General features: G+C 36.2%; 2 protein-coding genes across 2 annotated transcripts; one reads left to right on the top strand and one right to left on the bottom strand.

The window, feature by feature from the left end:
- The first annotated feature begins 3615 nt into the window (after positions 1-3615).
- LOC132165283 (protein phosphatase 2C and cyclic nucleotide-binding/kinase domain-containing protein) lies at positions 3616-12672 on the top strand. Its single transcript, XM_059575778.1, has 16 exons — positions 3616-3853; positions 4210-5404; positions 6174-6305; positions 6440-6670; positions 6798-6923; positions 7439-7501; positions 7745-7827; positions 8241-8472; positions 8554-8870; positions 9026-9113; positions 9211-9277; positions 9548-9825; positions 9927-9992; positions 10158-10279; positions 11730-11886; positions 12000-12672. The coding sequence occupies exons 2-16, from the start codon at positions 4382-4384 to the stop codon at positions 12237-12239; spliced, it is 3225 nt and encodes a 1074-aa protein (XP_059431761.1). The 5' UTR covers positions 3616-3853; positions 4210-4381; the 3' UTR covers positions 12240-12672.
- Positions 12673-14839: 2167 nt separating this feature from the next.
- LOC132166540 (E3 ubiquitin-protein ligase ATL42) lies at positions 14840-16339 on the bottom strand. The gene has a single exon (XM_059577371.1). The coding sequence runs from the start codon at positions 16225-16227 to the stop codon at positions 14977-14979; it is 1251 nt and encodes a 416-aa protein (XP_059433354.1). The 5' UTR covers positions 16228-16339; the 3' UTR covers positions 14840-14976.

Here is a 16339-nt window from a genome sequence, read left to right on the forward strand (position 1 = left end):
TTTATTTTTTAGGATTAGGATCCCCTCATATTAGATGGAGAATATGAGACTCTCATATTCTCAATCTTGACCATTCAATCTCATCCAATGTTCTATAGAGTGCCATGTGTCTCATTGTAAAGTAATTAATTAAATATTATTTAACTTTAAAAAAATAATAAAAGAATAAAAACAATAGAGTGGCTTTGGTCACCTTAAACCGATCCACTCCCAAGGGCCAAATCCATTATTTTCTTAAAATAGGTTTGGCCCTTGGAGTGGCCGAACCACTCCCAAGGGCCATGGGGCCACCCCATTATTTTTATTCTTTTATTTTAGTTTTTTATTATTTTCTTTTCAAAAGTTAAATAATATTTTATTAATTATTTTATAATGGGACACATGGCTCTTTGTAGAGCATTGGATGAGATTTGACGGCCAAGATTAAAAATATGAGAATTTCATATTCTCCCTCTAATATGAGGGGATTTGGATCATTTTTTTTTATGTATACCTAACACATATCAAATTCCCGGTTCCTTTTCGAGGTTATAAGGTTTTGTTTAGTAATTTTTTTTTTCTAAAATAAAAATATTAACAAACCACCTAAAATTCATATATCACTTTTACGTTACATCAAAATATTCTTTAGCAATAATAATAAAAGGATATAAGACATTTATTCTTGAAATAAGGTATGAACGGAAACTTGACATTTCTGTTTCTTTTACTATTATTATTATGAATATTGAATAACTAGTTTATCTAGAAACTAGAAAGGGACCAGTTAGGAAAAGGCCTGTGATGATGGGTGAAGGTGGAGGGCGTTCTCAATCGTTTCTCATTTGGTTCACATCCAGCGCAGAAGTAGTGGTTGATAAAAGGACAAATTATTCCGTCAATTATATATATATATATATAAACTTGAACCCAGAGTACCTTTTAATTTTCATACATCTTACCTTACTCATTGCTTCCTCCAAGTACCTTTTTTTTTATATAATTTTTTTTATTTATTTTTGTGAGCTTGTCCTTCATGTACTAGATATCACTTTTCATTTATGACTTGAAAATTATGATCCACATGGTAAGTTAGGAATTTTGTTTTAAAATTTTCAAATGCGCTAATTTTTCAAACTTTTTATTTTGGATTTCCTTCTCTTGGGACTATCCTTTCTCGTATCTTGTCAACACGTGTTAAGGTGCTGTTGGGCATCTCTCAACTTAAAAAGGTACAATCGATGTAGAATAACTTCAATAGTATAATGTACTATTTTTTTCTTTTTTTTCTTTTTTTATGCTCTTATGTTAAATGATCATTAATTATCCTGGTTGTTGTGTAATTTTATTATTTTAGCATTCAAAAATACTAAGGGCGCTACGAATACCACTAAATAAGTTTCAAACATATGAATACTCATATATTAGTAAAATAGTTAGTACTTCTAACACTTCTCTTTTATGATATTGGTTTCCAAGGAAGGACCACGACGGTATGGAGTATATATATTGGGATTTTGGTCCTTAGTCATAGGAGTATGGGGTAGGTGACTTAGGATCGGAATCATGTACAATAGCTTTAATTTAGGTTGTTCACTTTAAATGAACGATTCAGATTGCGACAACGCATAAGAAATAAGAAATAGGATAGTTATTAAGATGACCAAACTACCCATATCGTCAAATTAATGGTTCGGCCACTTCTAATGGATAACTGTTGGGGATGATTGAAGTCATTGAGCTACCCATGTGGCCAACGAAGGTGGTTCTATATAATCATATAATAATCTAAAAAGATAAAAGCACGAAAGAAATACACATAATTAAGGTGGTTCGACTTATAACCTATGTTCACATGTCAAAACATTTTGTTGACTATGTTTTTTTTTTATTATTATTTAATTGTATACAATACTTTATTTATAAATAACAAATCTAAACAATGTCTTTTTTTTTTTTTTTTTTTTGACATGTCCGTATAAGAGAGGGAATGAGGATTCGAACTAGTGACCTCCACTTCATTAAGTGTGGTCTTAACTGATTGAGCTACCTCTTGAAGATAAATCTAAACAATATACGCTTTTTTTTACTTAGAACATTAAAAACAATAAGGAGGCTTGAAGTTGATTCAAGCCTCAAGGACAAGGACAGTAATACGTCATGACCCGCATGTGTACTGGGGGTATGTCGGCTATACAATTTCAACCAATCACCCTATCAATAGCACATCCAAATATGTGCCATGTGATAATGACAACCTAATTAGTATACATGGAAAATATTTAATCAATTGGTCTATCCCACATCACAATAATGGACTCATATGATGCGATCCAAGCTGATCTCTAACACGAAATTATCTCGACTATTTTTTTAACAACTATAGATTTTAATTTTAATCATATGTCATGAGTCTCTTTCTTTTTACCTACCACATCGTCACTCCATTATTGAAAAAGAAAATCCCAAAAAGGTATGGGGGCTGAGATTTCGCATTGGAAGGAACAAAATATTAGCGAAATAAGTCATCATAATTAAGAGATTTTTAGAATAATCTTTCTAAATAATAAATATAATTTTATAAAGTGCCGGGATTTAGAGGACTAGGATTGGATTGGTCCAATATAAAATTTACGGGTGGTTCGGTATTAAATACCTACGCTCACCACTCAAAATACCCTTAAGGGTTATATTGTACTCATTAACTTGATTTGTTTACAATACAAAGGTCCCACAAGTATAGTAATCAAATTTTTTTGATTTGATTACAATTTATATATTTGATTATAATCAACCCATAAATAGAGAATATTTCAATATCAACCGGTCAATTAAATGCTTTCTTTTAGTTAAAATTTGACTAGAATCTATGGAAATCACTCTATATTTGATTCTCTTTTTGAATTTGCTACATTTCCTCTCCAAACGTAGAAAACACGTCTCATTGAATAAAGGTTATCAAATCGAATCATCTTCTTCTATTTTTATTTTTCCTTGTACGTACGTGTCAAAATAATTTTTTTTAGCAAAAGCTAAAAACATTACCTAATTTTTTCACTCACTTTCTCTCTCTCTCTCTCTCCTATGGGATACGAGGACAATGACAACATCAAACATGGTGGGAAGAGTTTCTCAGCTTCGCCCAATAGTCCGGGCTATCGGCGAGTGGGGCGACGCCGATAGCACCACTCTCTTTGTTAATGTATTTTAAGGAGTATTTTTATTTCTTTATTTTTTTTTAGTTTGGAAAAATATTTTGTGTGACATAAAGTTTAAAAAACTATTTTTATATTTTGAAAAGTATTGTGTTCGAGTTATTTGTTAATATTTTTTTTTTTTTTTTGAATAAAAAATAAAAAGATAGATAACAAAAACGTGGCAAGCTTCAGACGACTCATTAAAAATAAGCATTAGAGTTTAAAAATATGAAGATTTGATTAAATACTGACTAGTCCAGTAGCTGTACTGATGCTCTATAATCTGCACGAGCATAGCATAAAAGCATTAGAGTTTGGATAGATTTATATAAAAATTAATTAATTAATTAATTATTCAATATTTTAAAATTGGCTCTCCACCATTAAAATCATATATAATTACCGCACCTGAAAATGGCGCGCGTGAAGGGCAGCACAGGCACAGCACATGGAGCAGAAAAGCAAAAGAGTCGAGACGGGTCAAGTCTGTCCGAGCTTCCCAGACGACACATGACACATGCAGTCTCTGACGCGCTCGCCTCACCACTTGACTCTCTGCGACAGTGTGTGTGCGCATTACGCATTCCACGCCCACCGCCTCTCGCACCCGACACCTGCTTTACTTCCCAGTAAAACCACACACCCGGCCATCGTCTCTGCAAATCTCTCTTCATTTTGTATTTTAATATTCATTCACTTCTCACGGTTCAGTACAAGTCTCCAATTTCCGCAAACTACTCGCTGCAGCTTTTTCTTATTCATATTTATTTTTTATTATTCAATTTCCCAGTTTCTTTTTCTTCTTTTTTTAATTTTTTTAATTTTTGGTTCTGTAACGGTTTCCCAGTACAGTAGATCAAGAACGCATGGTTTTTCAAATTTGCATACCCAAAAAAATCTAATCACGGGATTTCAGTACTTTGGAAATTACGAAAGTCTCGTGCTTTCCTTATCTTTTCTCATTGCTAGTCTAACTAGTCTAGAAGATACAGGTTTGCGGGAAATCTGATAGATTTTCTTACATTCTATCCAGAGTTTCTCGTGGTTAATCTCGTGCTCGAGCTGTTTTTGGAATTGTTTTACCGGTGATTTTTTTTAAGAATTGGGGTTGCTATTGTTGAAGCAGAGAGACCAGTGACTCCGAACCTGATGAATCTTCTGTCGATTCTGGCATCTGGGTCGGGCTCAATTCTTCGTTCTCAGTAATGGGTTGCGTTTATTCGAGGGTTTGTATTGGCGACGTTACGACTCCGAGAATCAAAGGGACACAAAATGCGAGCACGGACGAGATCGCCGTGTTCTCTCCGGCCTCTTCTGACGGTCAAGAAGGCGAAATCAGAGACCACTTCAACCAATCGAGCCTCACCAGGGACCCAGAGGTCGGCATCACTCGGCTCTCCAGGGTTTCGTCTCAGTTTCTACCTCCTGACGGGTCGAGAACCGTGAAGGTTCCCTCAGGAAACTACGAATTGCGGTATTCATTTCTGTCTCAAAGAGGGTATTACCCTGATGCTCTGGATAAGGCTAACCAGGACAGCTTTTGCATTCACACCCCATTTGGCACAGAGCCAAATGAGCATTTCTTCGGGGTCTTCGATGGTCATGGCGAATTCGGAGCTCAGTGTTCGCAGTTCGTAAAGCGAAAGTTGTGTGAAAACCTGCTTAGGCATAGTAAATTTCATGTTGATGCTGTTGAGGCGTGCCACGGTGCGTTTTTAACGACGAATTCGCAGTTACACTCTGATATTTTGGATGATAGTATGAGTGGAACTACTGCAATCACTGTGTTGGTTCGCGGCAGGACTATATACGTAGCGAATTCCGGTGATTCGAGGGCGGTTATAGCGGAGCGGAGAGGGAAGGACATTGTAGCAGTGGACCTTTCAATTGATCAGACGCCGTTTCGGGTGGATGAGCTCGAAAGGGTTAAGCTTTGTGGCGCCAGGGTACTTACGTTGGATCAGATTGAGGGGTTGAAGAACCCGGATGTGCAGTGTTGGGGCACTGAAGAAAGCGATGATGGCGATCCGCCGAGGTTGTGGGTGCCCAATGGGATGTATCCCGGCACGGCTTTTACGCGGAGTATTGGTGATTCGATTGCTGAGTCCGTTGGGGTGGTTGCTAACCCTGAACTTGTTGTTTTGGAGCTCACAGCGAGTCATCCTTTCTTCGTGCTTGCTAGCGATGGGGTGTTCGAGTTTCTTTCCAGCCAAAGCGTGGTTGACATGGTAAGGTTCCCTATTCTGTTTATTTTTTTTTGGTAGCAATTCAGATATGTAAGCTATGAGAAATATGCTTGTGCTCAATTGAGTGGTTGTATCTTTTATTTTATTTTTGAGTCGTTGTTGTTATCTCATGAAGTATAAGCCGATGCTTCTGAATGCGCCTTACTATACTTGATGCTGCCATTAGTGATATAATGAAGCTCTACACATATATAAGTTGCATAAATCTACTTTCAATAACCCCTTCAGGATTTAGAACTTTTGACAACTGGAGCTGTTTTAGAATTCAGGAAGTGTTGTGAATATAGAGTTGAAAAAATTCAGCCATGTCCTTGGTTGGGAAAAACAGAATGAATGTAGAAAAAAGCGGCTGTTATACTTTGATTTAGCAAGAAAGGATCTTAGAATTATGTCCCATACATGGAAGTGGGTTAAGTTTAGTTTTTTGTATAATTCAGTAGTCATTCATTTTTTTTTTTTTTTTTTTTTTTTGTGGTCAAATTGCTCATAATAAGCTTGTTCGGATGTTCCAGCTATCTGATTTCACATTGAGGTTGCTAATGCATTCTACTGTTTGTGGCTAATACAATCAGTTCTTTATTTTGTACTACTGTTGGTCCGTTAATTGATTAGTTCCTTTTTTCCTTTTCAAATCTCAATGTCGTTTCTTACATTTTCATGTCTAGAAATAGTTTCATTGCTAAATATCATGCCTATGCTCTCTTTCCTCTTTTGGTTATCAAAGCTCATCACTCAGCCACTACATTTCCAGGTTGCAAAATTTAAAGATCCCCGTGATGCTTGTGCCGCAATTGTTGCAGAATCTTATAGACTTTGGCTACAGTATGAAACTCGTACAGATGATATTACTGTGATCGTTGTGCATATTAATGGGCTAACTGATGTAAGAGGGCTTATTGTTTGCAATAGATTTGTTATTTTTCTAAAAAAAAAAAAAAAATACATATATTTATATTTTCTTTGCGTAATTGTTGTCCTTATGGGTTACCAAGTAAACTCATAGTTTTTTCTTGTCAGATTGCTGTTGGTCAGTCAGCAACTCCTGGAGCTGTTTTACGACCCCCAGTTCCTCATGTTATAGAGGTGACAGGTTCTGAGTCTCCTTCTACCTTTAGCTGGAACACTAGGAACCATCGTGTTAGGCACGATTTATCACGGGCACGTGTCCGTGCCATCGAAAGTTCCCTAGAGAATGGGCAATTTTGGATTCCTCCATCTCCAGCCCACAGGAAGACTTGGGAAGAAGAAGTAAACCTCCTCCATTGTATATATATTCTTTAATTCAACGTAAAATTTATATTATGAAATAAAGTAGTGGTATAGATTTTTCTTAGTAGCAATTGGCGCTCAAATGCTACATACTTCCATGCTACAGGCACACATTGAACGAGCACTGCATGACCATTTCCTCTTCAGAAAACTTACTGATACCCAGTGTCATGTTTTGTTGGATTGCATGCAAAGAGTTGAGGTGCAGCCAGGGGATGTTGTAGTTAAACAGGCCAGTTTTTTAGCACTCAACTTCTTCTCAAATTTGTTTAGAGTTCCTCAAGCTCTTGTACACAATCTTGATCTTGTTTACAAAACATTAGCGGTGGAAATGGATCAAAGATTCCCAACAATGCAAAGTGCATATGGATTCAAGTGGCAATATGAATGTAAAACTATTAATTATACATTGGGATATGTGAATGCATAATAAACATGAGGAAAAAAAAACCTTGAAACATCTGAAATTGCTTTGTTGAATATTCTGAGATTGATAAACAACACATTATTTTTAGCTGCACAAAAATTCTAATAGTACACCCTGTATAAGGAAATTTGATCTTCAAAATGGTAAGCTGTATGAAGTCCACAAGTCCTTGCGCATTGCATGCACACAGATGTGAGAATTTCATCCACAACACTGAATCCTGGCTTGAGTTGCTTGTGGACTTGCAAGAATGAGAGTGCATTCTAAACACAATTTTAGGTGGAGTTTTGCAAAAGTGTCACAATCATTTCATTTTGCAGGGTGGTGAAGGTGACTGCTTTTATGTTGTTGGCAGTGGGGAATTTGAGGTCTTGGCAACCCAGGTTCTCATTTTGGTTATTTGATTAAACTGTCTTAATTTTTGGAATTCCTTCCATAGATCTCTTCAATAGTATTAAAATAATCTATTAACATGATATTTATCCTGGACAATGAAGTTATATTTTAATATCTCAATTGATATCTTTTGGAGTGTAGTTCCAATGGATAACTTTTATGTTGTTCATACTTACTTATTTTCAGTTAGATTCATGAGATTGGTTGTTGAATTGGTAAATTAATGGCAGGAAGAACAAAATGGTGAGGTCCCTAGGGTTCTGCAGCGATACACAGCTGAGAAATTATCATCCTTTGGGGAGCTGGCTTTAATGTGAGCTGTTTCTCTCTATCACTGTTATATTTCTAATGGTAAATTAAAGATATGATTTGTTCACACAGACTACAGTTTCCAGAAATTGATGAATTGTTTTCATTGATAATTGTAATAAAATCTCCGCTGGTGTATAAATACTTAATTCTGGATTGCAAGACATTATCAGAACTGGAAAACTGCAAATAATAGTGTTGAATCTATTTAAGCATGACTGTTTTGATGTTTTAACACATACATGTGTGGCTTGCTGATGGCCTTTTTTTCTTTTTTACATTCCATGGTAAACCTGGGGTTTCTCTCTTAAACATGTGTAATCCATTTCCTGGCTTTTCTTCATCTGTTTATCGCTGTCTACTCTAGTGGTATATAATTAGTTTTTATAGTTTTCATCAGTATCTGTGGCACTATAGGTATAACAAACCACTCCAGGCCTCTGTTCGTGCTGTGACAAGTGGAACTCTTTGGGCTTTAAAGAGAGAAGATTTTCGAGGAATTTTGATGTCAGAGTTCTCTAATTTGTCATCCTTGAAGTTGCTTCGATCAGTAGATCTTCTTTCAAGGTTGACAATCTTACAGCTGAGTCAGATTGCAGATTCCCTTTCTGAAGTTTCCTTCTCAGATGGGCAGACAATAGTTGATAAAGTAAAGTTGCTCCTCTCTTAAAGAATAAATCCCGTTTCTTCTGTATGTTTCTTCTCATATTCCTTCAGCATCCACTTGCAGAATGAAGGCATCTTTGCATTGTACATTATCCAGAAGGGACGAGTGAGAATTACTTTTGACACAGATTTATTGAGAAATCCAAACATCTCCAGCCTCATGTCTGACAATCAAAAAGAGAGTAGTAATTTCCAGAGCAGCCTGGATCTCTCAGTGGAGAAAACAGAGGGAAGCTATTTTGGCGAATGGGCACTTATTGGTGAAGATATAGGTTCCTTGAGAGCAGTTGCTATGGGCAATGTTGTATGCGCTGTTTTAATGAAGGCAAAATTTGATTCAGTTGTTGGCCCTTTGACAAAGCTTTCTCAGGATGATCACAAGTATGTTGTAATCATATTTTTGCACTCAATCTTCCATTTGAAATTTCATGTTAGATTTATTTTGGACAAACAATGACACTTTTTTTCCTCTTTAAATTGATTGATACCATCAAATGCGCTTCATATCCCTGATACTATACATTTTCATTATTTAGGTCGAGGCATAATTCCTTTGATTTTCTAAAGGAATCTGCGAAAAGTATTGATGTTACAGCTTTTGCTAAAGTTCAGCTCTCTGACTTGGTGAGGGATGCTGCGTCCAGCTTGTAGCTATGTTGCAAAGAACTTATATGGAAAATATATCTTCTTCTAGTATCATCTAATGGATTTTTCTCTGTAGGAATGGAAAATGTGCTTATATTCCACTGATTGCAGTGAGATTGGGCTTGTACTTCTAAAAGAGTCAGGTTAGTGTTGTTGTGTGCTATGATACACTTTGTTTCCTCGACGGAATTTGTTTTTGAGGCTTGTTTGCATGGATGGCCTACCTGCTAACAAAATATGCATGAGAATGAAATTACATGTATTAATGATTCAACAATCCCTCCCCATGGAAGAACATTAAATCATTTCCTCCCCATGCAATGCAATATAGTGATTATTGGAGGATACATATGCTTAATGAATCATAATGTATACTGATGAAATGCTTTTGTACAAAACTGATTGTCTATCAGAAAATCTGCTTAGTTTGAAAAGATTTTCAAAGCAGAAGGTCAAAGGTATCGGAAAGGAAGCACAAGTCTTAAAAGAGAAGAATCTGATGAAGAGTTTGAGTCCTTCAGCATGTGTTCCACAGGTTCTGTGCACTTGTGCAGATCAAATGCATGCTGGCATACTGCTAAATACATGCCTTGCTTGCCCTTTGGTTTCCATACTTCACACCCCACTCAATGAACCATCTGCACGGTTCTGTGCTGCCTTTGTCGTTACTGCCTTAGGAAATCTACATAAGGTCTGATGTCTGGACATTGCTCTGTCCTTATTCCCTTATCTTCTTCTTTGTTATACATTGATTACAGTTCCTTTTCTCTATTTTTCTTTTTTGAGTTTCAGAATGGTGTTCTCTACAGAGGTGTGTCCCCTGATGTTTTAATGTTGGACCAGAGAGGATATTTACAGGTTGGTGCTGTACTATATTTTATGCTGCATTGTGTTCATCGATATCTAAATTGAAGTAATGTAACTGCACATTGATGTAGTATTCCCTTTTCTGTCACCTAGAAAGTAGGGTGAAATGTAGAGACTTATGCATTTATGATTTTACTATTTTTTGCTGTATGCTAGCTGGTGGACTTCAGATTTGGGAAGAGGTCAGATGGCGAGAGGACATTTACAATTTGTGGAATGGCAGATTCTTTAGCTCCAGAGATAGTCCAGGGAAAAGGCCATGGCTTCCCTGCTGACTGGTAAAATTGCACTTGTAGTGTACTGTCATTTTCTTCCCAAAACCTAGATATCCTTTAGAGTAATGCTACTCTTCACACCAACTGATGTGACATGTTTTAAGTGACTTTTTTTTTTTCTGTTTTTTTTTTTTTTTTTTTTAATGACTGATATAAAAAGCCACTTAAAACATGCCATGTCATCCGGTGTGAAATGAGTGTGGATAGTAGAATTACTCTATCCTTTATGTGATAGTTAATATATACTTTCCATGCTAGTGTATATTCATAATTGAGCAGACTGCATGATTACCACTGAAACATCAGCTATTATTACAATTACAAAAGATGAAGGTAGTAGTATTCAAACTGTAATTGTGATAATAAAAGCACTTTTTTACAACAATAAATTAGCAAATTACTAATAGAATCTATGTAAATTAAGTATTACAATTTAAACTATCCAAGAGATGTGTTATACAACTTGATGTTGCATTGACACTCAAAAGAGGCATTCTTAACATCTAGAACAATCATCTTTTAACTTTACCGGAATGCTTCAGTATCACCATGGCTCTCCTCAAACAGTTAAACGAATTTATAGTATGACACATGATAATGTCGTAAATCATCAGAAAGGAGTCCAAGGATTAAGGGAGGAGCTCTAGATATCATTACCATTTGAGGAAAAAGTTCAAGAACAACCACTACACAATTTTCTAGAATGTTGCCCCTCCTTTTTGAGAAAAAGAGAACAGCTTCTCCATTTGTATACCATGTATAGTAAGATGGTTATGGATCATAGTATGTTATATAGGTTTTTGAAGATGGAAACCTGTAATTCTTATCTGAATGGAAGATCCTCACGATTCATAATCTTTGAAGAATGAATCTTATTGTGATCAATAGATGTTGCTTGTGCAAATCAGATGGGGAGACGATCGATCATCTTCTTCTCCATTGTGAGATCACTCTCTCTTTATGGTATGCTATTTTTAGCCAGTTTGGGTTGTCATGGGTTATGCCTAGTAAGGTGGTGGATTTGTTTGCTTGTTGATGGTCGGGTGGGCGTTCTCGGAGCGCTGATGTGTGGAAGATGGTTCCCCTATGCCTAATGTGGTGTTTATGGTTAGAAAGGAATGCGAGATGCTTTGAGGACTCAGAAAGCTCTTTGGAGGAACTCACGGCTTTCTTCTTCTACACGCTTTTTACTTAGACTGCAGCTTGGCTTGCCCCTTTAGTGATTAGCTATCTGGATTTTCTTGTTCTTTTTTCTTCTCCTTTTTAGGCGTTTTTTCTTGTATACTCTCTGTGTACTTGGGTTGAGCCCCTCTGCACTTTTGATATAAACATTACTTATAAAAAAAAATATATATTCTTATCAGAATTTGTAGTCTATGATTATTTTTCTTGTATTCCCTTTGACAGTCTTTTTTGAACCGTCTGCTGCCCCCTGAATCGTTTAAATGTGCAGGTGGGCATTAGGAGTCTTGGTATATTTCATGCTACATGGTGAAATGCCATTTGGTTCATGGAGAGAAAGTGAGCTTGATACATATGCCAAGATTGCTAAAGGACAGCTAAATCTTCCAGAGACTCTCAGCCCTGAAGCTGTTGATCTTCTCACCAAGGTATCACTGGGACTATTAGTCTTTTCATTTTTTCTTTCCCACTCTTAATTGTACTTGGTGCTGATATATCAAGGATTTTTCACTTGCTTTATTCTGATAAATAATTTGTTCAGTTACTTGAAGTTGATGAAAATACAAGACTTGGAAGCCAAGGTTCAGATTCTGTCAGACATCATCCATGGTTTGATGGTATTGACTGGAAAGGGATTACGGACCATAGCTTTCCCGTTCCTCACGAGATCACCTCCCGAATATCACAGCATTTGGAAACTCACTCTGAGGACTGCACTCCTCTAGTTTCCTTGTCTCAGGATGCAGAACTCAACACTCCTGAATGGCTTGATGACTGGTAGAAGAATGATCATTTTGGGGGTTTCCACTACTTTGAACTTTTGGCCGGTGGAGTTCTTCTCCCTCTGATGAGATTGACTGGTTGCTTGTTTGAACATTTAGAACCCTGACATGCAGAGTCAATGGAGAAAATGAGGATCAAGTTTCAGGCGCAAACCTGGTCATAATCCCATATATATTTTCATTTTTCCTAATATGATTACATGATAGAAATGGAAGAATATTTTCTTTAGGGTGCTTTCTCTGCCACCTGATTGTCCATTTAACTAGTTAGATGGAGAGGCCATTTTTTTTTTCTGTGAAATTTGCCTAATGTAAATGCTTGTATATGTAAATGAATTAGGTTTCTCGTCGTTTCATAATGAAATTCTAGCTGTCCACAAAACTTCTGCAATGGTTTTGATTGGCCAAATGGATTTGTACTTTGCTTTCTTATTTTATCTTTGTTGTATTCTTATTGTGGTTGGAGTAATGGTACATAACACACCTCTAGTTTACTCTCATTTCATGGAGCTGATGTAACCTTATTAGCCCCTTAGATCAACTCATGTTAAAAAATAAAAATAAATAAATTCAAAGGTTGATGAATATTGAAACATTAGCTAAATTAATAAAAATGGAATGGAATGAGAGTGTAGTATATTATTCATGTCGTTGATACATGGGGTATATGTCCAACGAGGATGAAATGCATTCTTCGGTTGTATATTGGGTTATAAGAAATTCTTTTAGTAAACTTGGGTTATAAGAAATTCTTTTAATTCAGTTTGTTAAATTGAATATCGGTCTTGAACCTTGATAAATAATATTTCTTGACCTTAACTTGTGCACTACCCCTTTACACGAAACCTCCAACTTCATATGCCCTATCAATCTTTTAACCTACTACAAAGCTTATATATATCATTTATTCATGTCAATAATTTTAATATATTATGTCAATTAGTTAGTTCTTAGCTTAAACAACATTTTCCCCCCTTCAAAAATATCACGAAACACCAACCAGTAGATCCAATCATTCAAAGACAAGGTCAAGTGAGAACATGTTGGTAAAGACAAATTATTTATTTATTTTAAATTATGGATGATAAAGGCAAGGTCAAGTGATAATAGTAAACCATTTTTATGAGGCATAAGCAATAAATTATCCTGTTTTATTTAAGATCCATGATTCCTTGCTTCACTCAAGACAAACAAAGAGGTTTCAGCTATTACGTCTATGCTGAAGCAGATAATATACATATATTAAAACACTAGCATCATCAATTCAAGCTTGAAAAAGTAAAATAAAATAAGGGAAAACATTTCTTCTTTCTAACTACCACCCTATTTACAATATTTTCTAAATGTTTTTTATTTTTATTTTTTATTTTTTCATTTTGAGCGTGGAAAGTGAGACATTGCAACCTCAATGATAGCTCAGAAGACATGAAAAAAATTAAAACATTAAAAAAAATATATTATTTATGTTTCTACATTATGGTATTAGAAAAAGAACAAAATGCTAACAAATCTTGGGAGATTGCACCTAACATGCAACAACATTAAGTATTTAACATGTTCTAAAGTCCATGGTTTCATGGGCATGGTCTCTTCAAATACCCATTTATGGCAATGCCCAATTAACCTAATGTTTCTTGAAATGGTCGATTGATTTGGACAAAACTTTTTTTAAAATTGATTTGGAGGAAATTCTTTCGATCTGCTCTATTAAATTGGGGGTGGCAATTTATGTTTGCATGTTGAGTTTGGGTCGTGTCAAGGTAGGAGTATAACACTATATAGGTCAATTCTAACCTAATCAATTTAATTAAACATGCCAAACTCCTCAACTCTAACCCTCTAATTTTGTATTGGGTTTCTTGTAGGGTTTGTGGGTTATGTCAAAAATTGCCAATCATTGTGTTGCATGTCGAGTTTGGGTTGTGTCAAGACATGGGTATAAGACTATATAGGTCAACTTTAACCGGACTTACTTAATTAAACTGGTCAGACTCTTCAACCCTAACCCTTTAATTTCGTGTTGAGTTCTCAAGTTGTGTCAAAAATTGGCAGCCCTATATTAAATTGATATATGTTCTTAAAACACGTGATTCTCTCACATGTATTTTTAATATAAACTGACGTCTATCCTTAAAAATGCATGCGAGAATTATGTGCCGCTCTAAAGACAAATATCAATTTAATTAAAAGATTGAATTATAGAAAGGTTAAGATAATTCGTTGGGTGTTTTGGTTAGAATATCCTTGTAAAGATGAACGTGTTTGATTCATGGAACCAGGGTGGCAATCATTTTCTTCTTCCCCAAGTTGCTTTCGTTATCATGTGAGAATTTATTCCTTTAAACGAAAGCAAATCGGCAGATGATTCAAGAAGATGGTATTTAATAAATCTGATGACAAAAATAGTATATATATTTCCAAGTATTACAGATCTTCTTGTCATGACCAGCTAGCCTCCAAGTATTTTCCCTTTTTTTTTTTTTTTTTGGTGTGTGTGTAAATCTAAATTTGATTAAAACAACATAAACAGACGATCATGTTACAAGATCATAGAAAAAACAGAAATGAAAATCGAAAGGTGCATCTGTTTCTCTTGAACTTAACATTTTTTCATAAGTAGTACCTAAAATCACATCATGATATTGTATCCATGAATTCTAGCTGACTTCTATCTCAGTAAATGTCAGCAAAATTCAAAAGAAGAACATACATGAAGAGGTATCGATCTGATATAGACTATACATCTAATTCATGTTGTGTTTTCTGAGGCTGTTGGGATCTTCTGTCTCTATTGGCATACCATTGAACTGTTCTTTTGGCAATCGGCAACCAAAGCCGCCTGAGTCTTTCCTCTTTCGCAGTGTTTCCCAGCAAAGAAGTCTCTCCAATTCTGTTCTTCATGCCTGAATCTTCATATCTTGACAGAGCAGTAATTTCTGACATTGATCTTCTCTCCCCTGGACTCATATAGCTTGATGTAGAAGGAAGGTCTGGAAATGAAACTGGACTGGTTTTATTGAGTGCACTAACTTTGCTCTCAAACGATCTCTTCATCTCCATCTCCTCCTTAATCTTCACAATCTGTGCATTTTCTGCAGCTCCTGAAGATGTGGACTGCTGGGTATTCGAATCCAAACAAGAGAATCTGTTGCTTGACAAAGAAGTAAGCATCTCTGAATTCAAGAACATCAGGTCAGAAGAGCTCACACTGCTCCACCTGTTCTTGAAGACAAAGTCGGATACAACAATCTTGTGTTTGTGCTTATGCAAGACTTTCTGCTCCTCTGCTTCTTCTTGGATTAAGGATATCTCTTCCTTGTTATTACCCTTTTCAGCTTTTCGAAAGCTGCTTCCAATACTAAATCTTGAAGACCCCCGATGATGATCTTCTTCTTCTCTCTGCACAAAGAGGCCTATGTTGGCTTCCTCCCCCTGCAGCTCCGATTGGTTCATCAATCTCATACTATGTGTGTATGTGAAAATTGTTGGATCCTCAGGGCTTACCCTGTGCCTGCAAATAGGACAGCTGGCGTGCTTTTCAAGCCAACTGTCGATGCAGGCAATGTGAAAGGCATGTTTGCACTTTGGCAGCAGCCGCAGCATTTCAATATCTTCAAATTTGGATAGACAGACTGCACATTCAAGTCCTTCCTTTGATCCCTTGAGGGAAGAGAATCTGAAAAAGGGAAGCGATTCGATCACCGTCTTATCTATCCCGGAAAATCGAGAGCTCGATCTAATAAATGCAAAGTTCTGTGGAAGATCCCCATGATGAGCTGCAGGCCCTGGCCTATGACAGAATTTTGCATACACAAGAAGAAGTAATGTTACTGAAAACATCAGCGACAGGATTGCTATGACAATCCCAACACTTGGTTGAAAATTTTGTGAATTCGGATCTCCTTGGCCAATGGAAGATTGTGCTTTGACATGAAAGAAAATGAAGTGGAGAAGAACCAAGATGATCAGAGAACTTAACCGATTCATGGGTTTATCTCAAAATCAAAACTTTCCCAGAATTCTAAAGCTCTCCAGCAAGCATTCTTCTGGACTTTTGTGTGTGTGGGGAGAAGGTGAAGTTTAGTTTGAGATGGAGCTT

This window comes from Corylus avellana, chromosome ca11 (genome assembly GCF_901000735.1).
Source record: "Corylus avellana chromosome ca11, CavTom2PMs-1.0".
Taxonomy (NCBI): Eukaryota; Viridiplantae; Streptophyta; class Magnoliopsida; order Fagales; family Betulaceae; genus Corylus; species Corylus avellana.